The sequence below is a fragment of the Sapajus apella genome, unplaced genomic scaffold (assembly GCF_009761245.1).
Source record: "Sapajus apella isolate SASKATOON/1434 unplaced genomic scaffold, GSC_monkey_1.0 scaffold12, whole genome shotgun sequence".
NCBI lineage: Eukaryota > Metazoa > Chordata > Mammalia > Primates > Cebidae > Sapajus > Sapajus apella.
Window position 1 is genome coordinate 25,485,239 of NW_022436952.1, and position 26,807 is coordinate 25,512,045.

At 48.2% G+C, this 26,807-nt stretch overlaps 2 protein-coding genes across 8 annotated transcripts in view; one reads left to right on the forward strand and one right to left on the reverse strand.

Moving 5' to 3' along the window:
* WRAP53 (WD repeat containing antisense to TP53) overlaps nucleotides 1–3,323 on the reverse strand; it is a 15,282-nt gene extending 11,959 nt beyond the window's left edge. Inside the window, exons 1-3 of one of the 2 annotated variants that reach the window (XM_032280426.1) lie at nucleotides 2,488–3,323; nucleotides 2,251–2,349; nucleotides 1,566–1,677 (exon numbers count right to left, since the gene is read on the reverse strand). In XM_032280426.1, coding sequence (XP_032136317.1) covers nucleotides 1,566–1,677; nucleotides 2,251–2,349; nucleotides 2,488–2,918 — 642 coding nt within the window. In that variant the 5' untranslated portion in view covers nucleotides 2,919–3,323. The remainder of the gene's footprint in view (nucleotides 1–1,565; nucleotides 1,678–2,250; nucleotides 2,350–2,487) is intronic. The other variant, XM_032280427.1, reaches the window with a different exon arrangement.
* A 1,008-nt stretch (nucleotides 3,324–4,331) lies between these two features.
* TP53 (tumor protein p53) lies at nucleotides 4,332–24,375 on the forward strand. 6 transcript variants are annotated; one of them, XR_004269665.1, is made up of 12 exons: nucleotides 4,337–4,503; nucleotides 16,683–16,784; nucleotides 16,901–16,922; nucleotides 17,012–17,296; nucleotides 18,318–18,501; nucleotides 18,583–18,695; nucleotides 18,949–19,058; nucleotides 19,403–19,539; nucleotides 19,634–19,707; nucleotides 19,976–20,019; nucleotides 22,361–22,467; nucleotides 23,124–24,375. XR_004269665.1 is itself a non-coding variant. In XM_032280431.1 (11 exons), exons 2-11 carry the CDS (start codon nucleotides 16,711–16,713, stop codon nucleotides 23,203–23,205), a joined length of 1,188 nt encoding a protein of 395 aa, XP_032136322.1. In that variant the 5' UTR covers nucleotides 4,332–4,503; nucleotides 16,683–16,710; the 3' UTR covers nucleotides 23,206–24,373. The 6 variants fall into 6 exon arrangements, 4 of the variants coding, with proteins under 4 accessions (XP_032136322.1, XP_032136321.1, XP_032136324.1 ...); XM_032280431.1 differs by lacking the exon at nucleotides 19,976–20,019 and having other exon boundaries at nucleotides 4,332–4,503; nucleotides 23,124–24,373; XR_004269664.1 differs by having other exon boundaries at nucleotides 4,338–4,503; nucleotides 16,683–16,922.
* Nucleotides 24,376–26,807: the final 2,432 nt, after the last annotated feature.

Sequence of the window (26,807 nt, forward strand, 5' to 3'; positions counted from 1 at the left end):
TCCTGGTCAACATGGTGAAACCCCGTCTCTACTAAAACTACAAAAAATTAGCTGGGCATGGTGGCACGTGCCTGTAATCCCAGCTAATTTTTTGTAGTTTTAGTAGAGACGGGGTTTCACCATGTTGACCAGGATGGTCTCAGTCTCTTGACCTCGTGATCCACCCGCCTCGGCCTCCCAAAGTGCTGGGATTACAGGCGTGAGCCACCGCGCCCGGCCAGTCTCTCTTCATCCTGTTTCTTTCCTTCAGAGCGTTTATTATAAACTTGTGGCTGATGCTTGCCGGTTCACATGCATCAGCAACAAGATAATGCATCTTGTTTGTTGTCTGTCTCCCACACAGAAAGCAAATCAGCCCGTCATCTGTCTTGTCCACCACTTTATCCCAGCACAGTGACTAACACATATCAGTAGTCAATCAATAAATATCTATAGGCCAGGCACAGTGGCTCACACCCGTAATCCCATACTTTGGGAAGCTGAGGCGGGTGGAACATCTGATGTCAGAAGCTCGAGACCAGCCTGGCCAACATGGTGAAACCCCATCTCTACTAAAACTACAAAAGTAAGTCAAGCGTGGTGACGCACGCCTGTTGTCCAGCTACTCAGGGGGCTAAGTCAGGAGAATCACTTAAACACGGAGGTGTCGCCACGGCACTCCAGCCTGGGTGACAGAGCAAGACTCTGACTCAAAAAAATTAATAAGGCCCAGCGTAGTGGTTCACGCCTGTAATCCCAGCTTTGGGAGGCAGAGGCAGGTGGATTATGAGGTCAGGAGTTCAAGACTAGCCTGGCCAATATGGTGAAACCCCATCTCTCCTAAAAATTCAAAAATTAGCTGGGCATGGTGGCACGTTCCCATAATCCCAGCTATTGGGGAGGCTGAAGCAGGAGAACTGCTTGAATCAGGACCCAGGAAGCAGAGGTTGCAGTGAGCCGAGATGGCGCCACTGCACTCTAGCCTGGGCTACAGAGCAAGAGTCCACCTCAAAATAATAGTAATAATAATAAAAAGCTGGGCGCGGTGACTCACATCTGTAATCCCAGCACTTTGGGAGGCCAAGGTGAGCAGATCATGAAGTCAAGAGATCCAGACCATTCTGAATAACATGGTGAAACCCTGTCTCTACTAAAAATACAAAAATTACCTGGGCGTGGTGGCGTGCAGCTGTAGTCCCAGCTACTCAGGAGACTGAGGCAAGAGAATCGCTTGAACCCGGGAGGCAGAGGTTGCGGTGAGCTGAGATCACACCACTGCACTCCAGCCTGGGCAATAGAGCGAGAGTCCGTCTCAAAATAATAGTAATAATAATAAATCTGCAAATAAATACTGCCACAAGAAATTCACTACTTTTTAATAAAAACACAGATTCCTAATTAAAGAAAAGGGAAACACCTCTCTAAATAACTTCAGAATTCTGGACAGAAAATGCTACATGTGGAAACTCATCTCGAAAAACAGTCCTGTTTGTGAACAGGAAACATTTGGACTACACTTTCTCCATCCCCATGAAGGACTTAAATGTGCAGCATTGACGAAGGGGCAGAGTTAGCCCTATCCTTACCATTTCTGCATATTCCACCTGCCCCTCCTCATGGTACAGCTCTGGGGGCAGGTTATAAATTCGCAAGATGTTATCAGCACTGTTGGTCAAGATGCAGGAACCGTCAGGGGCCCTAGAAACAGGAGAGAGTTAGAAAGCTGGCCAGACCTAAGCTTTTCAAGTGTAGAGTTAGGGCTGCACCTACCTCTGGGATAGGTAAGCCCCCTGAATCCTTGAGGGAAGCAGAAGACACAAAGACACAAAATGCTAGATAAAATTTAAGCTCAGGGCCGGGCACGGTGGTTCACACCTGTAATCTCAGCACTTTGGGAGGCTTAGGCTGGCGGATCACCTGAGGTCAGGAGTTCAAGACCAGCCTAACGTGGAGAAACGCCATCTCTACTAAAAATACAAAATTACTCGGGCATGGTGGCACATGCCTGCAATCCCAGCTACTCGGGAGGCTGAGGCAGGAGAATCGCTTGAACCTGGGAGGCTGTGGTTGTGGTGAGCAGAGATCACATCATTGCACTCCAGCCTGGGCAACAAGAGTAAAACTCCGTTTCCAAAAAAAAATATTAGGCTGAGTGTAAGAAAGCTACGTGCCCCTTCTTCAGCTCTGGTGTATCCTTCTCCTAGATAACTGGAGTGTTTTACGGTGAAAATTCTGGGGGTGGTCAGATCCCTGCACCGTTATTATCCTTACCATTTACAGCCTTTCAAGAAGTTCTCAGGTTGAGTGCTGAACTCTGACCAGGAACCACTGAAAAATCGAGGCAGCTGGGTGAAGCTGTAGTTCCAAGCGCTAAAAGATAGATGGGGGACAAGAAACATGGGTCGTTTCTGCAAATGGGGCAGGGGCCTGGAGAAGTGGGTCTGAGGACCAGTGGACAGGTCGACCTCATCTCCCCGGACTCCACACTCAACTGCCATCATCACTTACGGGTCTCCCTCGTCCTCTGCAGCAGGTTCCCCAGACGCATCTTCCATGGCTTCCCCAGACTCCAACTCTGGCCCGTTCACTTCTTCTTCAAAAAGGCTCCCGTTTGCTTCTTCTGCAGTAAGGCTTCCATTTTCAGAAAGTTCTTGCTCCTCGATTCGAGGACTCAATTCACTAGGAGGACCAAACTCTGTTTCCAGGGGAGTGGAGAGAGAAAATGGGTCCCCCTCCCCTGGCTCCTGGGGCACAGCTGAGCCAGCCACGGGATCTGGGGACAACCGGGGCGGATCGTCCCTTTCGGAAGGCGGTGGCATCAGTTCAGGGTCCGCATTTTTATCCATCGGGGAAGCGTGGGGAGAAGGATGGGCTGGAGCTGGGTCCTGGTCTGAAGGACAGCGGTCCGGAGCTAACGGTTGCGTCTCCAAAGTCTTCATACTGCAGACAGAGCACAGCGGACATCAACCTCAGTCGGGATGGCCTCGAAGTTCTCAGGAATCCGACTCAGAACTTAAAAAACCCACCTGTGCTTCCTTCCTCTTCTGGGAGGAGGCAGAAGACTCCGAGGAGGAGAGGCGAACAGCAGACGCCAATTTTGAAAGCACGGCGTTCCTTAGCACCGCGGGTCGCTACGCGCTTCTCGCAGTCGCGGGATTTGGGCCCACCTTCCGATTGGGCCGCCGCATCACGGATCAGATTTCGCGGGCGACCCTCGGAACCCGCAGAGCCGGGACGTGAAAGGTTAGACAGTTTCCCGTTCCCATCAAGCCTTAGAGCTCCTCGTGGCTGCTGGGAGTTGTAGTCCGAACCCTTCTGTCTTGGCGAGAAGCGCCTGCGCTCCCCCTATCGGCTCCCGCGGTAATTTTTTTTTTTTGAGACGGAGTTTCACTCATGTTACCCAGGCTGGAGTGCAATGGCGCGATCTCGGCTCACCGCAACCTCCGCCTCCTGGGTTCAGGCAATTCTCCTGCCTCAGCCTCCTGAGGAGCTGGGATTACAGGCACGCACCACCATGCCCAGCTAATTTTTTGTATTTTTAGTAGAGACGGGGTTTCACCATGTTGACCAGAATGGTCTCGATCTCTTGACCTCATGATCCACCCGCCTCGGCCTCCCAAACTGCTGGAATTACAGGCGTGAGCCACCGCGCCCGGCTCCCGCGGTAATTTTTAAAGTACCTGCTCCACCCCGCCGTCTGCAGAGGGCGCTGCAGGTATTGCATCTCTTTTGCATCTCATTCTCCAGGCTCTAGATCTGTCTCTCTACCTTCTTTCAAAAAATATTTACTATCGAGCTCTTACTTGCTACCCAGCACTGATATAGACACTGGGAAATACAGCAATGAATAAGATGGGAGAAAAATCCTCTTAAGTCTTACGTTTCCATAAGGCTTACGTCTCCATGTACTGAAAGCAATGAACAAATAAATCTTTTCAGAGTGATAAGGGCTGTGAAGGAGATTAAACAAGATGGTGTGATATAAAGCATCTGGGAGAAAACGTTAGCCTGAGATATTAAGGAAAGCCTTCTTAAAAAATGACGTTTTAGCTGATGAAAAGAAAGGATCCAGCTGAGAGCAAACGCAAAAGCTTTCTTCCTTCCACCCTTCATATTTGACACAGTGCAGGAATCCTCCAAAATGGTTTCCACTAATTTTGCCCTCACAGCTCTGGCTTGTAGAATTTTCCCACCCAAAACATTAGTATCTACAGCACCAGTTCGGCGAGAACCCTCTCTCTGCACCTTCCTCCCCAACTCTCCATTTCCTTTGCTTCTTCCGGCAGGCGGATTACTTGCCCTTACTTGTCATGGCGACTCTCCAGCTTTGTGCCAGGAGCCTCGCAAGGGTTGATGGGATTGGGATTTTCCCCTCCCATGTGCTCAGACTGGCGCTAAAAGTTTTGAGCTTCTCAAAAGTGTAGACCCACCATCCAGGGAGCAGGTAGCTGCTGAGCTCCAGGAACACTTGGCGTCTGGGCTCGGAACGTGCTTTCGACAGTGACACACTTCCCTGAGGACTGGGTAAGCTCCTAACTATTGAACCTGATGAGTCCTCTCTGAGTCACGGACTCTCTGCTCCGTGTATTTTCAGCTCGGGAAAATCGCTGGGGCTGGGGGTGGGGCGGTGGGGACTTAGCGAGTTTGGGGGTGAGTGGGATGGAAGCTTGGCTGGAGGGGTCAACATAGGAGTGCAGTGTTGGGAGACCTGGGTGTAGATGATGGGAATGTCAGGACCATCCGAACTCAAAAGTTGAACGCCTAGGCAGAGGAGTGGGGCTTTGGGGAACTTTGAGCTGGACTAGAGGGTACTTCCTTGCATATCCACCCGGTATTGGGCGTAGGGAATCCCTGAAATAAAAGATGCACAAACCATTGAGGTCGGAGACTTTTGGATCTCCAAACATTGAGAACTCATGGCTGTATATTTTGGAGCCCATGGCATCCTAGTGAAATCTCGGGCTCCATTCCGAAATGATCTTTGGGGGTGATCGGGGAGCCCAAGCTGCTAAGGTCCCACAACTTCCGGACCTTTGTCCTTCCCAGAGCGATCTTTCCAGCCGGCCCCCGGCTCCGCTAGATGGAGAAAATCCAATTAAAGGCTGTCAGCCGTGGAAGTGAGAAGTGCTAAACGAGGGGTTCGTCCACCAGGCCAAGGAGGAAGGTCCCAATCTGAGAGGCCCAGCAGCCCTGTTATTGTTTGCCTCCACATTTACATTTCTGCCGCTTGTAGCAGCATTTCCGGTTTCTTGTGCCGGAGCAGCTCACTATTTACCAGATGAGAGGGGAGGAAAGAGAGAGAAAATGTCCTTTAGGCCGTTTCCTATTACTTGCAGAGAGAGGCTGCTATTCTCCGCCCCATTTTTTTTTTTTCTGGTTTACTTGGTCATGGCCTTTGCAAAGGCTGGTGTATTTGTTTTGATGCAAACTTCAATCCCTCCCCTTCTTTGAATGGTGTGCTCCACCCCGCGCGTCGCCTACAATTTGGGCGGGCGCTACCATGGCATGAGACAGGGAGGGCAAGAAATGTGCAGAAGGCAAACCCGGGGTATTTTCAAGAATGGGTCCGTCTCATCTTCCTGAAGAAAAAAAAAAAAAAAGAATGGGTACATGTGAGAATCAAATTTTGACACAGTACAATGATGGGTCATTTATAATTTCTCGGAAAAACAATCTACCTGTTATCTGGCTTTGGGCTAGGCCATTCCAGTTCCAGACGCAGGCTGAACGTCGTGAAGCGGAAGGGGCGGGCCTGCAGTCGTCCGTGTGGTCCTCCGTGCAGCCCTCCGGGCCCAGCCGGTTCTTCCCGGTGGGAGGTGGAACTCGAATTCATTTCTTCCGCTTCTCCATCTCTTAGCACGTGGTTGTTTCATTCTGCAGTTTCTTCCCATGCACCTGCCACATACTGGGCATTTTGTGGCTGGCTTACGTCATCTTTTTCCTAAATTGAGGTGACATTTACACACCGCGCAGTGCACAGACCAAGTGCACAGGAAGATGAGTTTTGGCCCCTAACCACTGCGTGATGCCTGCCAAGTCACAGACACTTTTCATCGTCCCAGAAACGTTTCATCACATCTCTTCCCAGTTGATTTCCGACCCCACCTTTATTTTTATCTTCATAACCATTTTGCCTGTTGGAGTACTTCATATAAAATGGAATCAGGCCAGGTGCGGTGGCTCACGCCTGCACTTTGGAAGACCAAGGCGGGCGGATCACTTGAGGATAGGCGTTCGAGACCAGCCTGGCCAACATGATGAAACCCCATCTCTACTAAAAAATACAAAAATTAGCTGGGGGTGGTGGCGGGCGCCTGTAATCCCAGCTATTCAGGAGGCTGAGGCAGGAGAATCGCTTGAACTCGGGAGGCGGAGTTTACAGTGACCCAAGATCGTGCCACTGCACTCCAGCAGCCTGGGGGACAAGAACGAAACTCCGTCTCAAAAAAAAAAAAAAAAAAGGAATCATACATTATGTGCTCATATTTGTTGGGCTTCTTTCCTTCAACGTACTGTCTGTGACATTCTTTCATGTTGCATATGTCAGTATTTTGCTCCTTTTCATTTAGTATAGCCCATGGATTGTGTATCCGTTCTTTTGATGGCCTTTTGAGTTATTTCCCATTGGGGTTATTATAAAATAAAGCTGCTATAAACATTCTTGTACAATTCTTTTTGTGGTCATATGTTTTCATGTTTCTTGGAAAAATAAGAGGGGAATTGCGAAGTCGGAAGTAAAAAGTAGATGTATTTTGAACTTTATAAGAAGTTCTGAGTTTTCCAGAGTGGTTGTACCATTTCACGCTCCAACTAGCAAGGTATGGTTGTTATTATGGTTATTGCCACAGCCTTCCAGACATTGGGGATTGTCAGTCTTTCTAATGTGGTATATCCCTGTGGTTGTAATTTACAGTTCTCTGTTGACTAAGGATGTTCAGCATTTTTTCATGTTACTGTTAGCCATTCATATTTTGTAAAGTGGCTCTTCAAATCCTTTGCCTGTTATTTTGGTCTTTTGTCTGTTTTTATTGTTCAGTTGTGGGACTGCTTTATACATTCTGGATACAAGTCCTTTATCAGGTACATGTGTCTTGACTGTTTCCTTCTGATCTGCTGCTTGCCTATTTGTTTGCTTTACAGAGTTTACAGTATCTTTTTATGTTCAGTGTTTGCTTTGACCTGTTTAGGACATCTTTTTTTTAACCCCAGGGTAATGAAGATATTATCTTATATTTTCTTTTAGGACCTTTTTTTTTTTTTTTTTTTTTTTGTTGTTGTTGTTGTTGTTGTACTTTAGGTTCTGGGGTACATGTGTAGATCATGCAGGATCTTTTAGGACCTTTATGGTTTTAGGTTTTAAACTAAGGTCCTTGAGCCATTAATTAGTTCTTAATTGCTTATGGTGTGAAATGTAAGAATCAGTGCTTTGGTATGTTTCCTGTGTGGATATCCAGTTATTCTAGCTCCACTTATTGAAATAGGCTTTCTTTCTCTACTGAAATGCTTTTAATTTAAATTATTAGAGTATAGGGCTACCATTTTAGGGCTATTTCTTTTTTTCCTTTTTTTTTTTTTTTTTGAGACAGAGTCTTGCTCTGTCACCCAGGCTGGAGTACAGTGGCGTGATCTTGGCACCCTGCAACCTCTGCCTCCTGGGTTCAATTGATTCTCCTGCCTCAGCCTCCTGAGTAGCTGGGATTACAGGTACCTGCCACCATGCCACGCCTGGCTACTTTTTGTATTTTTAGTAGAGACAGGGTTTCACCATGTTGATCAGGCTGGTCTCGAACTCCTGTCCTCGGGATCTGCCCGCCTCGACTTCCCAAAATGCTGGGATTACAGGCATGAGCCACCGTGCCCAGCTATTTTTTTTTTTCTTTTTTAATTTTTGAGACAGGGACTGACACTGTCGCCCAGGCTACAGTGCAATGGCACAATCAAGGCTCACTGCAGCCTCGAACCGCTGGGCTCAAGCAATCCTCAGCCTGAACCTCACAAGTAGCTGGGACTACAGGCACTTGCCACCATGCCCAGCTAACTATTTTATTTTTTGTAGAGACAAGATCTCACTGTGTTTCCCAGGCTGGTCTCAAACTGCTGTCCTCAAGCTATCATCACATCTTAGCCTTCCAAAGTGCTGAGATTACAGGTGTGAGCCACCGTGCCTGGCCTCTTACTGCTATTTTCTATTTGTCTCCTCTGTTCTTTGCTCTCTTTAAATGTTTGAGGAGGAAACATTACCCATCTTACACAAACTCTTCAGAAAATAGAACAGGCCTGGCGTGGTGGCTCATACCTGTAATCCCAGCACTTTGGTAGGCTTAGGTGGGGGATCACTTGAGGTCAGGAGTTTGAGACCAGCCTGGCCAACATTGTGAAACCCCATCTCTACTAAAAATACAAAAATTAGCTGGGTGTGGTAGCATGTACGTGTAATCGCAGCTATTCAGGAGGCTGAGGCACAAAAATCCCTTGAACCCAGGAAGCAGAGGTTGCAGTGAGCTGAGATTGCACAACTGCACGCCAGCCTGGGCAACAGAGTACGACCCTGTCTCAAAAAAAAAAAAAAAGGAAAGAAGAGAAAAGAAAATAGAGGAACATCTCCCAGCTCGTTTTTGAAGCCAGCATAATCCTGGTACCAAAACCAAACAAGGACATTGCAAGAAAAGAAAATTTAGACCAATATTCCTGTTAGCATATACATACAAAAACCTAACAAATTTTAGAAAACCAAACCTGGTAATATAGAAAAAGGATAAATAGACCACTTGTGGTGGCTCATGCCTATAATCCCAGAATTCTGGGAGGCCAAGGTGGGCAGATCACTTGAGGTCAGGAGTTTGAGACCAGCCCTACCAACAGGGTGAAACCCCATCTCTACTAAAAATACAAAAATTAGCTAGGCATGGTGGCAGGTGCCTGTAATCCCAGCTACTTGAGAGGCTGAGGCAGGAGAATCACTTGAACCCGGGAGGCAGAGGTTGCAGCGAGCTGTGATCACGCCATTACACTCCAGCCTGAGCGACAGAGTGAGACTTCATCTCAAAAAAAAAGGAAAAGGATAAATACATTCTGACCAAATAAGGTTTATCCCAGGATTGTAGTGTTGATTTAACACTGAAAAATCAGCCTGGCACAGTAGCTGACCCCTGTAATCCCAACACTTTGGGAGGCTGAGGCAGGAAGATCTCTTGAGCCCAGGATTTTGAGACCAGCTTGGACAACATAGCCAAACTGGTCTTTACAGGGGTGGGGGGGGCGGGAATCAGTCTATATAATTCACCGCATTAACAAACTGAAACATAAAAACCCTATGATCATTTCAACAGATGCAGCAAAAGCAGTTAAGAATATTCAACACATAGGCATGATTACAAACAAACAAACCTAGCAAATTAGGGAAAGGAAACTGACCTCGTTTGATAACAGGGCATCCACAGTCAGGGTTCTATTAGCAGTGTACATAATGGTAGAAAACTGAATGCTTTTTCCTCTAAGATCAGGAACTAGAAAAGGATTTCACTCGCACCACGTTGACATCATACTGGAGGTTCTAACCAGGCAAGAAAAAGAAATGACGATTAGTGGCCTGGTGGCTCACACCTTTAATTCCAGCACTTTGGGAGGGCAAGGTGGGCAGATCACCTGAGGTCAGGAGTTCGAGCCAGCCTGGCAAAAATGGTGAAACCCCGTCTCTACTAAAAATATTAAAAAATTAGCTGGGCGTAGTGGTGCACACCTATAGTCCCAGCTACTCAGGAGGCTGACCCAGGAGAATCACTTGAACCCAGGAAGTGGAGGTTTGCAGTGAGCCAAGATTGTCCCATTGCACTCCAGCCTGGGTGACAAGAGTGAAACTCCATCTCAAAAAAAGAAAAGAAAAATAATGATTAGAAAGGAAAAAAAACTTTTACTCACTTTTATGTATGATTGTATACATAAAAGTCCTCATGGAAAATACATAAGAAGCTACCAGAATTAATGAGTAAATATAGCAAGGTTGCAGGTTGCAACCCCTCTGTATCTGCAGGGGATCGGTTCTGGGATTCCACACTCCAAGCCCACAGATGTCTAAGTCCCATATATAAGATGATACAGGTCAGGCTCAGTGGCTCACACCTGTAATCCCAGCACTTTGGGAGGCCAAGGCGGACAGATCACAAGGTTAGGAATTCAAGGCCAGCCTGGCCAACATGGTAAAACCCCATCTCTACAAAAAATACCAAAAACATTAGCTGGGCATGATGGAGCGCGCCTGTAGTCCCAGCTACTTGGGAGACGGAGGCAGGAGAATTGCTTGAACCCAGGAGGTGGAGGTTGCAGTGAGCCAGGATCGCGCCACTGCACTCCAGCTCCAGCCTGGGCGACAGAGCAAGATTCTGTCTCAAAAAAAAAAAAAAAAAAATCATTTAATGCACATATATCCTCCCATATAGTTTAAACTATCTCTAGACTACTTACAGTACCCCCATACAATGAAAATGCTAACGTGCATACAAGTATGAATGTAAATACTTGTACTATATTGTTTAGGGAATCATGAAAAGGAAAAAAGTCTGTTCAAGTTCGGTACACATGCAACCATCCTTTTTGTCTCCCAGCATTTTTTTATCTGTGGTTAGTTGAATCTGCGAAGGCAGAACCCATGGAAGTGAAGGGCAAGGTAGGCTACATAAACTTTATTTTGGCCGGGCGCGGTGGCTCAAGCCTGTAATCCCAGCACTTTGGGAGGCCGAGGCGGGTGGATCACGAGGTCAAGAGATCGAGACCATCCTGGTCAGCACGGTGAAACCCCGTCTCTACTAAAAATACAAAAAATTAGCTGGGCATGGTGGTGCGTGCCTGTAATCCCAGCTACTCAGGAGGCTGAGGCAGGAGAATTGCCTGAACCCAGGAGGCGGAGGTTGCGGTGAGCCGAGATCGCGCCATTGCACTCCAGCCTGGGTAACATGAGTGAAACTCCATCTCAAAAAAAAAAAAAAAACTTTATTTTTACATACTAGCACAGTCGAATCTGAAGTTGGAAAATGAATTTTAAAGACAACACTTAACCAAGCGCAGTAGCTCAACGGCTGCCTGCAATCTCAGCCCTTTGGGAGGCGGAGGCGGGAGGATTGTTTGAGCCCATGAGCTGGAGACCAGCCTGGGCAACGTACAGAGACCCTGTCCCTACAAAAAAATATATTTTTTAAAATTTAGCCAGGTATGGTGTCACAGGCCTATAGTCCCAGCTACTCAGGAGGCTGAGGTGGGAAAGTGGCTTGAGCCATGATCACTACACTCCAGCCTGGTCAACAAAGCTGTCTTGAAAATAATTTAACACTGAAATCTCCTTTGATGTGATCAGTAAAAAAATAATAATAATAATTAGTAATATTATTGTGTTTTGTTTGTTTGTTTGTTTGAGACAGAGTCTCACAATGTTGCCTAGGCTGATCTCCATCGCCCAGGCTCAATTGATCCTCCCACCTCAGCCTCCCAAGTAGGAGAGGCATGATACTACGTGCGGCTACTTTTCAAATTTTTTGTACAGACAGGGTCTTGTTGTGATGCCCAGGCTTGTCTCAAATTCCTGGAATCATAAAATCCTCCTACCTTAGCCTCCCAAAGTACTGGGATTACAGGCTGAGCCACCTTGCCTGACCAGTATTGTTTTTATTTTATTTATTTATATATTTTTGAGACAGAGTCTTGCTCTGTCATCCAGGCTGGAGTGCAGTGGCACAATGTTGGCCCACTGCAATATTCACTTCCCAGATTCAAGCAGTTCTCCTGCTTTAGCCTCCCGAGTAGCAGACTACAGGTGCCCACCAACACACCTGGCTAATTTTTGTGTTTTTAGTAGAGGCGGGGTTTCACCATATTGGCCAGAATGGTCTTGAACTCCTGACCTTGTGATCCACCCACCTTGGCCTCCCAAAGTGCTGGGATTACAGGCATGAGCTACCATGCCGGCCAATAAATATTATTTTTAAAAGCCTGGGCGCAGTGGCTCACACCTGTAATCCCAGTACTTTGGGAGGCTGAGGTGGGCGGATCACAAGGTCAGGAGTTCGAGACCATCCTGGCAAACACAGTGAAATCCTGTCTGTACTAAAAATACAAAAAATTAGCCGGATGTGGTGGCATGTGCCTTTAAAAGTAGCCGCACGTAGTAGCATGCCCCTCCTCCTACTTGGGATGCTAAGGTGGGAGGATCAATTGAGCCTGGGAGATGGAGACCAGCCTAGGCAACATTGTGAGACCCAGTCTCTACACAAAATTTAAAAAAAAAAATTCGCTGGGTGTGGTGGCGCATCCCTGTGATCTTAGCTACTTGGGAGGCCAAGGCGGGAGAATCCTTGAGCCTGGGAGTTCCAGACTGATGTGAGCTTTGATCAGTGAGTGCCAGCAGCTGCACTCCAGCCTGGGCAGGGAAGCGAGACCCTTGTCTCAAAAAAAGAAAAAAACACACACACAAAGGACACTTATTGTGTTAGGTGTGGGTTATGTGGCAGTATCAAAATGTCAAACTAATTAAGAATTGGGCATTTTAACGTATATAAATTTTACCTCAAAAATTTTGTAGAGAGTGGCTAGAGGTATGACAATTAAGGCAGAATGTTCATCATTCATGAAGCTTGGTATTGGGTATATTAGGGGAATGTACTGGGTTTTTTTGTTTGTTTTGTTTTGGTAGAGATGGGGTTTCTCCATGTTGGTCGGGCTGGTCTTGAACTCCTGACCTCAGGTGATCCGCCCACCTTGGCCTCCCAAAGTGCTGGGATTACAGGCGTGGGCCACTGCACCCGGCCAGGAATATACTGTTTACCTTTTTATATGTTTTAATTTTTTTATTAAAAGCTTTCTTTTTTAGATTTATTTTGGAAAAATGCAAACAAATACAAAAATAACACTCATTCTCACTAAGTAGTTTTAACACAACATTTTGTCTTGTTTCCTTTTTTTTTTCTTTTTTCTTTTGGAGACAAAGTCTCGCTCTGTCACCAGCCTGGAGTACAGTGGAGCAATCTCAGCTGACTGCAACCTCCGCCTCCCGGGTTCAAGTGGTTCTCCTGCCTCAGCCTCCCGAGTAGCTGGAACTACAGGCATGTGCCACCACTCTTGGCTAATTTTTGTATTTTTAGTAGAGACGGGGTCGCACCGTTTTGGCCAGGATGGTCTCATTCTCTTGACCTCAAGATCCACCCACCTCAGCCTCCCAAAGTGCTGGGATTACAGGCATGAGCCACCGCGCCCAGCCCTTAGTTCTGGATTTTCTAATTTACATATACTGTTGGCATCCGTTATCATGTTTTGCTTTTTAATGTAAATTGTGTTTTTCACCCAATATGTTTCTGAAGTAGATCTCAGAAAAGTGTTTTCCTTACCACTCCCTGCTGGTGGATTCCAGTTTCATTTAATGTCACTTCCCACCATTGGGAGCAACTCTGAGATGGGAAGCTTTTTGTACAACTGTATTTCTTTCTTTTTTTTTTTTTTTTTTTTTTTTTTTTTATAATTCAGTTACTCTGGATATGGAAGTACTGTACAACTATATTTCTAGGGAGTCCACCCAGAGTGGTTTTGTGGACTAGTGAGGTGTGTTTTCAATTTTACCAGGCACTGCTTTGTTACTTTCTAGAATCAAAATTCTTCCTCCAATCAAATAGCTTTCTGCCCAAAAAAAAAAAAAAAAAAAAAAATCTCTCCGTGTTGCCCAGGCTGGTCTGGAACTCCTGGGCTCAAGCAATCCTCCCTCCTTGTCCTCCCTAGGTGCTAAGATTACAGGTGTGAGCCAACAAACCTGGCCCCCTAAAATTTTTCTTTCTTGCCAGACTCAGGGAAACCTTAGGAACATAATTATTTTGAGGCTGGGTATGGCTTCAGATAGCCTGGGTTCAAATCCCTGGTTCTGTCTTGAGAGTTTTAAGAGTCTGGGTATGTGACTTAATTTCTTTAACCCCAGTTTCATCTGATAATATTTACCTTACTGGCTTTTGAGAGAATTAAGTAATTTAGTCTTAATGTACGGAGATCACTGATGTGAAATAAATAAATAAAATAAAAATAAGCCATTGAGACCAGGTGCGGTGGCTCAAGCCTGTAATCCTAGCACTTTGGAAGGCTGAGACAGGCAGATCACGAGGTCAGGAGATGAAGACCATCCTGGCCAACACAGTGAAACTTTGTCTCTACTAAAAATACAAAAATTAGCCAGGCATGGCTGCGCATGCCTGGAGTCCCAGCTACTCAGGAGGCTGAGGCAGAAGAATTGCTTGAACCTAGGAGGCGGAGTTTTCAGTGAGCTGAGATCACGCCACTGCCTCCAGCCCTGAGCAACAGATCGAGAATCTGTCTCCAAGAAAAAAAAAAAAAAAAGGATAAGCCGCTGAAATCACTGGACATATAGGCTGAAAGCAGCAGCCAGTGTTCCGATTCTGTTATGATTCAGGCCTGCCCCTGTTTGGGGTCTCAGCTGAGCTCATTGACTTCCCACCCACCCAAGGGTGCCTGCATTTCTCTTGCTTCCCTATTTGGAAGGCCTAGTTCAGCTTGGAACATTTGTACCCTGGCCCACTGATGCTGGTACCCCTGGGAAGGCCCTGCTCTAAAAAACAATGAGATTTTTATTTTTATTTTTTTAGACAATCTCGCTCTTTTGCCCAGGCTGGAGTGCAGTGGCACGATCTCAGCTCACTGCAACCTCTGCCTCCCAGGTTCAAGTGATTCTCCTGCCTCAGCCTCCTGAGTAGCTGGGATTACAGGCGCATGCCACCACGCCCAGCTAGTTTTTGTATTTTCAGTAGAGACAGGGTTTCACCATGTTGGCCAGGCTGGTCTTGAACTCCTGACCTCATGATCTGCTCACCTCAGCCTCCCAAAGTGCTGGGATTACAGGCATGAGCCACCATACCCAACCAACACTGAGATTTTAGTTGCTATTGAAAACTTGAGAGATGGAGAGACAGGGAGACCTCGCGTCTGTGGAGCTGTGTCCCTCCAAGTGGGATTGAGACCTTGGGGCCATCATTCCAGGATAGCACCTCCAGGCTTGTTGACTGAATAGCTCCCTGAGGGAGGTGTACTTGCACTAATAGAGTGGGGAGGGGCAGTACCACAGATCCACACTAACAATCACACAGTTCTCTAGAATAATAATATAGAACAAATAAAATAGAAAAATTGCACAAACAGCTAACCTTTGTTGAGCTCTTAGTGTGTGCCCAGCACTTTCCTCAGCTCTTTACATTTCCCATAATACACAGGGAACTAGGCCAGGTGCGGTGGCTCACGCCTGTAATCCCAGCACTTTAGGAGGCTGAAGTGGGCGGATCACCTGAGGTCTGGAGTTCAAGACCAGCCTGACCAACATGGTGAAACCTTGTCTCTACTAAAAATAGAGGGTGTGGTGGCTGGGTAATCCCAGCTACTTGGGAGGCAGAGGCAGGAGAATCACTTGAATTCAAGAGGTGAAGTTCTCAGTGAGCTAAGATTGCGCCACTGCACTCCAGCCTGGGCAACCAGAGCCGAAACTTTGTCTCAAAGAAAAGAAAAAAGAACCTGCCCTTAAAGGAGTCTTTTGGTAGGGGGATGTTTTGTCAGTTCAAGACAGAAAAGTGTAACGAACGCTTACATTAGGCATGTTTTGATGACAAATTTGGCAGAAAGAGAGCATCCAGCATGGGCAACATAGTGAGACCCTGCCTCTCCAACAAAAAAACTAAAAAATTAGCCAGGCATAGTAGCGCCTGCCTGTGTGTTCCCAGCTACTCGGGAGGCTGAGGTGGGACAATCACTGAGCCCAGGAAGCCGAGGCTGCAGTGAGCCACGATTGTACCACTGCACCCTAGCTAGCCTAGGCAACAGAGCAAGACCCTGCCTCAAAAAAAAAAAAAAAAAGAAACATGGTGAAACCTTTGAAAGCTTGTCTGGGAGAAGGTGAGATGATAGTTGCTGCCCCTGGTTCCTTCTTGCACCCTTGACCGCTCAGAACAGGCACGTGTGCTATTCACCACATTTATTGAGTCCAAGCAGGTGCAAGGCATTGTGCTGTAATGCTTTTGTCAACAAGACAACAGGATAGATCACTGCCCTGCCCTTAGGAAATGTATATGCTTTTAGAGGAAACATGAAATAAACAAGGAAAAGTATCAGGCAGTGTAAGTGCTATAAGAATGCAAATAGGGTGATGTGAATTAAAATAGGATGAGTTGATGAAGCCTTGGGGCAAGAGCCTACCCCCAGGTCGGGAATAGAGTGTTCCCTACGGAGGGAACCACCAGTTGATTAGCAGGAAAGGGCAGCCAGTCTAGCTAGAGCTTCTGGGGAAGAGTGAGTGGTTGGTAAGAGACGAGATTATAGAAGCCGAGAAGGAGCGGCTGCTCCTGAGGGGTTTGTAATGCTGGGCTGAGGAGTGTCCCAAGAGAATGGACAGGTGAGAGGTGAAACGGTTGTTCTTCCAGAAGCCTTGCAATGAAAGGGATCAAAGAAATAGAGCCATGTATCAGGTAGGGAAGGATGGGAGTGGGGCAGGAATGCCTGGGTTGTGGTGAAAGACTGGAAGAGAGGATATGAGGCAGCCGTTCTGTTCCTGCCCCTCGGGAAGCCGTGCTGTTTCAGACCCTGGCATAGTGTTGAGGGAAGGGGTTTCCTTCTCCGTAGGCCCAGGTGACCCAGAGTTGGAAGTATCTTATGCTAGATCCCCACTTTTCCCCTTGCAGCAGCCAGACTGCCTTCGGGGTCAGTGCCATGGAGGAGCCACACTCAGATCTCAGCATCGAGCCCCCGCTGAGTCAGGAAACATTTTCAGACCTATGGAAACTGTGAGTGGATCCATGAGAAGGGCAGGCCCACCAACCCCACCCCAACCCCAGCCCCCTAGCAGAGACCTGTGGGAAGCAAAAAAAAAATCCACTGACTCTCTGCTCTTGTCTTTCAGACTTCCTGAAAACAACATTCTGGTAAGGACAAGGGTTGGGCTGGGGACCTGGTGGGCTGTGGGGCTGGGTGGGTACCTGGTCCTCTGACTGCTCTTTTCACTCATCTGCAGTCTCCCTCGCTGTCCCAACCGGTGGATGATTTGATGCTATCACCGGATGACATTGACATTGCACAATGGTTCAGTCAAGACCCGGTTCCAGATGAAGATCCCACAGTATCAGAGGCTCCTCCAACCGTGGCCCAGGCTCCGGCAGCTCCTACATCAGCGGCCCCCACACCAGCCCCCTCCTGGCCCCTGTCATCCTCTGTCCCTTCCCAGAAAACCTACCGTGGTGACTACGGTTTCCGTCTGGGCTTCTTGCATTCTGGGACAGCCAAGTCTGTGACTTGCACGGTCAGTGGCCCTGAGGGCTGGCTTCCATGAGACTCCAATGCCTGGCCATATTCCCCTGCATTTCTTCTGTTTGGAACTTTGGGATTCCTCTTCACCCTTTGGCTTCCTGTCAGTGTTTTTCACGGCTTACCCATTTAATCTGTGATCTCTGACCCCTGTTTCAAAGTTGAATTTCTCCCCCTTGATTTTGAACTTGTATCCATCCCATCACACCCACAGCATCTCACCTGGAGATACAGAACTTCTTTTTCTTCACCCACATTCATTCCTTGGCTTTTGAAAATAAGCTCCTGACCAGGCTTGGTGGCTCACTCCGGTAATCCCAGGACTTTGAGACGCCAAGGCAGGCAAATCACCTGAGCCCAGGAGTGCAAGACCAGCCTGGGTAACATAGTGAAACCCTGTCTCTACAAAAATCTTGGTTGGGTGCAGTGGCTCACACCTGTGATCCCAGCACTTTGGGAGGCCAAGGCGGGCGGATCATGAGGTCAGGAGTTCGAGCCAACCTGGCTAATATGCCGAAACTCCTTCTCTACTAAAAATAAAAAAATTAACTGGGCGTGGTGGCAGACACCTGTAATCCCAGCTACTCGGGAGGTTGAGGCGGGAGAATCGCTTGAACCCGGGAGGTTGCACAGAGAGCCAAGTGCAGGCCATTGCACTCTAACCTGGGTGACAGAGCGAGACTCCATCTCAAAATATACATATATAAAATTAGCCAGGCAAGATGGTATACACCTGTAGTCCCAGCCACTCAGGTGACTGAGGTGGGAAGATCGCTTGAGCCCGGGAGGTGGAGGCTGCAGTGAGCTATGATCACACCACTGTGCTCCAGCCTGGGTGACAGAGCAAGACCCTATCCCCAAAAGAAATAAGCTCCTGAGGTATAGCCGCCAACCCTCTCTAGCTCCCTAGTGGTTTGCAGGAGGTGCTTACGCGTATTTGTTTCTCTGCTGCCCTCTTCCGGTTGCTTTGTTTGTTCACTTGTGCCCTGACCTTCAACTCTCTCTCCTTCCTACAGTACTCCCCTGACCTCAACAAGATGTTTTGCCAGCTGGCCAAGACCTGCCCCGTGCAGCTGTGGGTCGATTCCACACCCCCGCGTGGCACCCGCGTCCGCGCCATGGCCATCTACAAGCAGTCACAGCACATGACAGAGGTCGTGAGGCGCTGCCCCCACCATGAGCGCTGCTCAGATAGCGATGGTGAGCAGTTGGGGCTGGAGAGCGGATGGGGCTGGCTGCCCAGGGTCCCCAGCCCTCTGACTCCTCACTGATTGCTTTTAGGTCTGGCCCCTCCTCAGCATCTTATCCGAGTGGAAGGAAATTTACATGTGGAATATTTGGATGACAAAAACACTTTTCGACATAGTGTGGTGGTGCCCTATGAGCCGCCTGAGGTCTGGTTTGACAACTGGGGTCTCTGGGAGGAGGGGGTAAGGGTGGTTGTCTTTGGCTACCCAGGTGATCAGTAGGGGGGATTTCTCCTGCTTATTTGACCTCCCCATAATTCCACAAGATGTGCAGAGTAAATGGGTCTACCCCTTGCACAGTTGAAAAAACTGAAGCTTACAGAGGCTAAAGTCGTCCCCTGTTTGCCACACGTCTCCCCAAGACCCACTGGCCTCACCTTGGGCCTACGTTCTCTCCCAGGTCGGCTCTGATTGTACCACCATTCACTACAACTACATGTGTAACAGTTCCTGCATGGGCGGCATGAACCGGAGGCCCATCCTCACCATCATCACACTGGAAGACTCCAGGTCGGGAGCCACATGCTGCCCTGCACACTGGCCTACTCCTCCCCAGCCTCTGCCTGCCTCTGACCCCTGGACCCACTTCTTACTGATTTCTTCTATACTACTACCCATCCTCCTCTCATCACATCCCCAGAGGGGAATCTCCTTACTGCTCCCACTCTGTTTGCTTTTCTCTCACTTGGGGACCTCTCTTACCTGTGGTTTCTCCTCCACCTACCTGGAGCTGGAGCTTAGGCTCCAGAAAGGACAAGGGTGGTTGGGAGTAGATGGAGCCTGCTTTTTTCAACAGGACAGGTAGGACCTGATTTCTTTATTGCCTCCTGCTTCTCTCTTCCTATCCGGAGTAGTGGTAATCTGCTGGGACGGAACAGCTTTGAGGTGCGCGTTTGTGCCTGTCCTGGGAGAGACCGGCGCACAGAGGAAGAGAATTTCCGCAAGAAAGGAGAGCCTTGTCTTGATCTGCCCCCTGGGAGCACTAAGCGAGGTATGTCAGCAGGACAAGAGGTGGTGGAGGAGACCAAGGGTGCAGTCCTGCCCAGGATTCACTCTTTTATCACCTTTCCTTGCCTCTTTCCCAGCAATGCCCAACAGCACCAGCTCCTCTCCCCAGCCAAAGAAGAAGCCACTGGATGGAGAATATTTCACCCTTCAGGTACGAAGTCTTGAGACCGCTTATCAGGTTGAAAGTTTCCAGTCTAACACTCAAAATGCCATTTTCTTCTTGACTGCTTTGCCTGCAATTGGGGCATTTGCCACCAGGGGGCAATGATGCCTCAAAGACAATGGCTCCTGGTTGTACCTAACTAACTTCAGAACACCAACTTATACCATAATATATATTTTAAAGGACCAGATCACCTTTCAAAAAGAAAATTGTTAAAGAAAGCGTGAAAATGATTCTATGACTTTGCCTGATACAGATGCTACTTGACTTACGATGGTGTTACTTCCTGATAAACTCATTGTAAGTTGAAAATATTGTAAGTTGAAAATGGATTTGATATACCTAACCTAAAAGGAACATCATAGCTTAGCCTGGCCTACTTTTATTTTTAATGGAGACAGCATCTTGTTCTGTTACCCAGGCTGGATTACAGTGACATGATCATAGCTCATTACACCCTTGAATTCCTGGGCTTAAGCAATCCTCTCACCTCTGTCTCCCCAATAGCTAGGACCACTAGTATATGGCACCACACCCAGCTAATTTTTTTTTTTTTTTTTTTTTTTTTTGAGACGGAGTCTCGCTCTTGTTACCCAGGCTGGAGTGCAATGGCGCGATCTCAGCTCAGCGCAACCTCTGCCTCCTGGGCTCAGGCAATTCTCCTGCCTCAGCCTCCTGAGTAGCTGGGATTACAGGCACACACCACCATGCCCAGCTAATTTTTTGTATTTTTCGTAGAGACGGGGTTTCACCATGTTGACCAGGATGGTCTCGATCTCTTGACCTTGTGATCCACCCGCCTCGGCCTCCCAAAGTGCTGGGATTACAGGCTTGAGCCACCGCACCCGGCCTGCAAGCTAATTTTTTTAATTTTTGGTAGAGATAGGGTCTCACTATGTTGCCCAGGCTGGTCTCTAGCCTACTTTTTTGAGACAAGGTCTTGCTCTGTCACCCAGGCTGGATAGAATGCAGTCGTAGTGTAGTCGCACCTCACTGCAGCCTCCACCTCCCAGGCTCAGAGCTCCTCCCAGCTCAGCCTCCCAAGTTGCCGGATCTACAGGCCCACACTACCATGCCTGGCTAATTTTTATTTTGTATTTATTTTATTTATTTATTTATTATTTATTTATTTATTTATTTTTCAGACAGTCTCGCTCTGTTGCTCAGGATAGAGTGAAGTGGCACAGTCTCAGCTCACTGCAGCCTTGACTTCCCCAGGCTCAGGTAATTTGAGCCTGCCAAGTAGCTAGGACTACAGGCACACGCCACCACACCTGGCTAATTTTTTTATTTTCTATGAAGTCGAGGTCTTGCTCTGTTGTCCATGCTGGTATCAAACCCCTGGGCTCAATCAATCCTTCCACCTCAGCCTCCCCAAGTATTGGGATTACAGGCATGAGCTACCACACTCAGCCCTAGCCTACTTTAAACGTGCTCAGAACATTTAAGTTACCCTACAGTTGGGCAAAGTCATCTAACACAAAGCCTGTTTTATTGTAATAAAGTGTTGTATATCTCATGTGATTTATTGAATATTGTACGGAAAGTAGGAAACCGTGGTTATATGAAAGGAGGCACAGTCAGGCTGGGTACAGCCTGGGCACAGCGAGACTCAAAAAAAAGAAAAGGCCAGGCGTGGTGGCTCGCGCCTGTAATTTCAGCACTTTGGGAGGCCGAGGCAGGCAGATCACCTGAAATCAGCAGTTCAAGACCAGCCTGGCCAACATGGTAAAACCTGTCTCCACTAAAAATACAAAAAAGTAGCTGGGCATGGTGGTGTGCGCCTGTAGTCCCAGCTACTCAGGAGGCTGAGGCAGGAGAATCACTTGAACCCGGGAGGCTGAGGTTCCAGTGAGCTGAGGTCACGCCATTGCACTCCAGCCTGGGTGACTGACTGAGACTCTGTCTAAAAAAAAAGGTGGGGGGGGGGCAGGTGTGGTAGCTCACGCCTGTAATCCTAGCACTTTGGGAGGCCAAGGTGGGTGGATCACCTGAGGTCAGGAGTTCAAAACCAGCCTGGCCATCATGGTGAAACTCCATCTTTTTTCAAAAAAAAAGAAACTAAATGAGGCACAGTCACATGCTTCTGTAGTCGCAGCTACTTGAGAGGCTAAGGCAGGAAGATCACTTGAGCCCAGGACTTTGAGTCCAGCCTGGACAACATAGTAAGACATCATCTCTAAAATTTAAAAAAGGGCCAGGCACAGTGGCTTACGCCTGTAATCCCAGAACTTTGGGAGGCAGAGTTGGGTGGATCACCTGATGTGAGGAGTTCGAAACCAGTCTGTCTAACATGGTGAAACCCTGTCTCTACTAAAACACAAAAATTAGCCGAGTGTGGTGGCGTATGCCTGTAGTCTCAGCTACTCGGGAGGTTGAGGCACAAGAATCACTTGAACCCCGGAGGCAGAGATGGCAGTGAGCCGAGATCACACCACTACACTCCAGCCTGGGCAACAGTGCGAGACTCTGTCTCAAAAAAAATTGAATTTTTTAAAAAGTCAGTTGTATGGTTACTTGAAGTACAGTTTCTACTAAATTCGTGTTGCTTTTGTGCTATCAAGTCAAAAAAATTGTAAGTTGAACTATCTTAACTCAGTTATTGTGTATAGGTATTTCTCCCCCTCCTCTCTTGCTGCAGATCCGTGGGCGTGAGCGCTTTGAGATGTTCCGAGAGCTGAATGAGGCCTTGGAGCTCAAGGATGCCCAGGCTGGGAAGGAGCCAGGGGGGAGCAGGGCCCACTCCAGGTAAGTGACCACAGCCCCTTCCTGGCCCCACTCTCCTGCCTTCCTATGTTATAAAGCCATAGGATTCCATCCTCATCCTGCCTTTATGGTAAAAGGCAGCTGATCCTATCTCATTGGGTCCCAGCCTGGCACAAACATTTTTTTTAGTCTTCCTCCAGTTGATTCATAACCACATTCTTGGCCGGGCGCAGTAACTCACGCCTGTAATCCTAGCACTTTGGGAGGCCAAGGCGGGCGGATTACGAGGCCAGGAGATCGAGACCATCCTGGCCAACGTGGTAAAACCCCGTCTCTACTAAAAATACAAAAATTAGCTGGGCGTGGTGGCACACGCCTGTAGTCCTAGCTACTTGGGAGGCTGAGGCAGGAGAATTGCTTGAATCCAGGAGGCAGAGGTTGCTGTGAGCTGAGATCGTGCCACTGCATTCTAGCCTGGCAACAGAGGAAGACCCATCTCAAAAAAAAAAAAATGTGGTAAGGGAAGATGACGATACACTCTGAGGTGCTCAGTAAAAGTAAACATTTGCATGTGGCGTGGCTCGAATTCCCCTCATACCAGCCTTAGGCCCTTCAAAGCCTTGGTCAGGGAAAAGGGGCACAGACCCTCTCACTCATGTGATGTCATCTCTCCTCCTCCCTGCTTCTGTCTCCTACAGCCACCTGAAGTCCAAGAAGGGCCAGTGTACCTCCCGCCATAAAAAACTAATGGTCAAGAGAGAGGGACCTGACTCAGACTGACATTCTTCGCTTCTTGTTCCCCACTGACAGCCTCCCACCCCGTCTCTCCCTCCCCTACCATTTTGGGTTTTGGATCTTTGAACCCTTGCTTGCGATAGGTGTGCATCAGAAACACCCAGGACTTTGGTTTGCTTTGTCCCGGAGCCCGACTGAGGAAGCTGGCCTGCATTTGTGTTTTGTTGTGGGGAGGAGGATGGGGATTAGGACATACCAGCTTCAATTTTAAGGTTTTTACTGTGAGGGATGTTTGGGAGATGTAAGAATTGTTTTTGCAGGTAAGGGTTAGTTCACAATCAACCACACACTAGGCAGGGGCCCACTTCTTCACTGTACTAGCCAGGGAAGCTGTCCCACACTCTCATTTCCTCTAACTTCAAGGTTCATAACTATGAAATGCTGGCCTTTGGACCTACCTCACAGAGTATGTTGTGAGGGTGAATGAAATAACGTATGTCTGGCCGTGAAACTGTTTTTTATTACATGGGGTCTTGAACTTGATCCCCTTGAGGGTGCTTGTTCCCTGTCCCTGTTGGTCAGTGGCTGGTAGTTCCTACATTTGGGCAGCTGATTAGGTAGAGGGCGTTGCCAAGTCTCTGCTTGCCTGGCCAAATCCTCTCTGACAACCTCTTGGTGAACCTTAGCACCTAAAGGGAAATCTCAGCCCATCCCACACCCTGGAGATTTCATTTCTTGTATATGATGATCTGGATCCACCAAGACTTGTTTTATGCTCAGGGTCAATTTCTTTTCTTTTTTCTTTGGGACGGGGTCTTGCTCTGTTGCCCAGGCTGGAGAGCAGTGGTGATCTTGGCTCACCGCAGCCTTCACCTCCCCGGCTCAAGCAATTCTTCTGCTTCAGCCTTTCAAGTAGCTGGGACTACAGGCTCATGCCACCACAGCTGGCTAATTTTTACATGTTTTGTAGAGATGGAGTCTCGAAATGTTGGCCAGGCTGGTCTCAAACTCCTGGGCTCAAGCGATCTGCCTGCCTCGGCCTCCCAGAGTGCTGGGATTACAAGTGTGAGCCACCGTGTCCAGCTGGAAGGGTCAATGTCTTTTACGTTCTGCAAGCACATCTGCATTTTCACCCCACCCCTCCCCCCTTCCCTTTTTATATCCCATTTTTATATCGATTTCTTATTTTGCAATAAAACTTTGTTGCCACCTGTGTGTCTGAGGGGTAAATGCCAGTGCAGGCTGTGGGGGTCAGCAGGTGCAGGGGTGAGTGAGGAGGTGAAGCTGGGAAGCAGCCACCTGAGTCTGCAAGGAGTGTGGGCTGGTGGGGGGCCGATGCCCGGGTTCCGGGAGGGGAACAAAGGCAGGAGACTGGGTCAGTCTGTGGGCTGCATGACAACAAGGCGGGGGGGTGACTCCATTCATAACTCAGGAACCAACTGTCCCTCCTCCCCTCCTGCTGGGGCTGGCACAAGGTTCTCTCCCTCCCCTGCTTCTAGGATTGGGCTGCTGCCCCCTCGGCAGCCTCTCACCAAGGATTACAGGATTTAAATGTCTGATTTAGCAAGGCTGAGTCTCCAGGGTGGCCATCTGCTCCTCTAGAAAGGATACCTGGGTTCCAAAGGGAATGGGGGTGGGTGCTACTGGATGGAGAGAGGCCAGTGGGAGGCCTGCCAGCCAGGGTCCCGGGAAAGTGGGGGCAGCTAAGGTAAGGGTAAGGGTGTGGGGCTAGGCCCTTCCCAGCATCCCCTCATCCTGGGCCTCATGCCAGGTGGTTGAATGAATTGAAGCTTTAAACTCTGCCAGGAAAACCTTTCAAAGGGCTTCTTGGGATAGGGAAGAGAGTCGGGTTGAGGAGCTCAGTACCCCCTGCCCGTGCTCCTGAGGGCTGCTGGCTCCCAGGGAGGGGGGATGGGGGCAGGCAGGCTCTTCCCCATCACCCGCTGCTGTCTAAGCCAGTGCTTGGAGGGGCAGTCAGACATGGCTTGTCCTGCCTCCTCCAATTTGGTGGAGACAGGTGCTAAGGTCCAGAGGGGCTTCTGGGGCCACCGTCTTCTCAGCTCATCAGCCAGGCTAAAGGTGCCAGCAGGAGCCCCTTGCCTTGCCACAAGGATCCCAGACAGCTATGAAGCCACCAGCATTCCTGACTTAAAGACCACTTTTTTTTTTTCTCTTTCTTACTAGGAAATGCCAAATGCTCCCCCCAGGAGCTCCGGATCCACCTCTTTCAGAGACTCTTTTTTTTTTTTTTTTTTTTTATAAGAGACTCTTAACTTAAACATCTGACCCTACACAACAGGCAAACTAGGGCTCGTGACGCTCACTCCCGGTCTTGCTTCTGTAGACAGGTCACCTCAGTGAGCTTCGTTTTCCCTTTTTTTTTTAGGCTTTATTGGGCATAACTGTCCCCCAGAATTGCATATATTTAAGGTATGCAATGTGATGATTTGATATGGGGTATACTGTGAAATCATTACCACAATCAAATTAATTGATGTGTCCATCATCACACAGTTACCCTTTGTTCGTGTGCACACGTGCTCACCTTTGATGAGGACACAGATCTACTCTGCAAATTTCAAGTAAACGGAAAATCTCCCTTTTTGACAACCGTCCTCCACCCTTTTACTCACCACCGTTCCCTAGATTGTGTCCCTAGCTCTGTTTTCATTTCTGCTGTGCTGCTTCAGATCCATTCTGACTCTGCCAATCCCTTCTTTGTGAGCTGATAGATTTCAGGATTGAGAATTACCTCCAGCTGTGGTGGCTCATGCCTGTAACCCCAGCACTTTGGGAGGCCAAGGCAGGTGAATCACCTGAGGTCAGGAGTTGGAGACCAGCCTGACCAACATGATGAAACCCCATCTCTACTAAAAATACAAAATTAGCCAGGCATGGTGGTACACGCCTGTAATCTCAGCTACTTGGGAGGCTGAGGCAGGAGAATTTCTTGAGCCTGGAAAGCGGAGGTTGCAGTGAGCAGAGATCCTGCCATTGCACTCCAGCCTGGGCGACGGAGTGAAAGTCCGTCTCAAAAAAACAAAAAGGAGGGGTGGGGAGCTGGGGAGAGATAGCAAGGGGAGAAATGCCAGATGTAGGTGATGGGGAGGAAGGCAGCAAATCACACTGCCACGTGTGTACCTGTGCAACAATTTTGCATGTTCTTCACATGTACCCCAAAACCTAAAATGCAATAAAATAAATAAATGGGGAAAAAAAAAAAGAATTACGAAGCTGAGACTTCAGGCCAGTTCCCCTATACTATATATCCTAACCTCTCTGGTCCTGCTTGCTGGCTTCTTTCCCTCTGGGTCCATCCCATCTAGACAGCAGGTACTCATTGGTACCTTACCTGGTGCCAGGAGCTGTTCTAGGCCCTGGGGATCTATGGCAGACAGGGTCCCTACCCTCCCACTCAAAAGAGACCAGGTCTTATCCTAATGAGATCTGAAATCAAATCTCCCAATTCTTCATGGTTCCAATCTAAACCTGTAATTCACAACCTTAAACCAGCATGTTCTATTTTTTTATTTAGAAAACATTTCCAGCTGGGCACTGTGGCTTACACCTGTAATCCCAACACTTTGGGATGCTGAGGCAGGCAGGTGGATCACGAGGTCAGGAGTTTGAGAGCAGCCTGACCAACA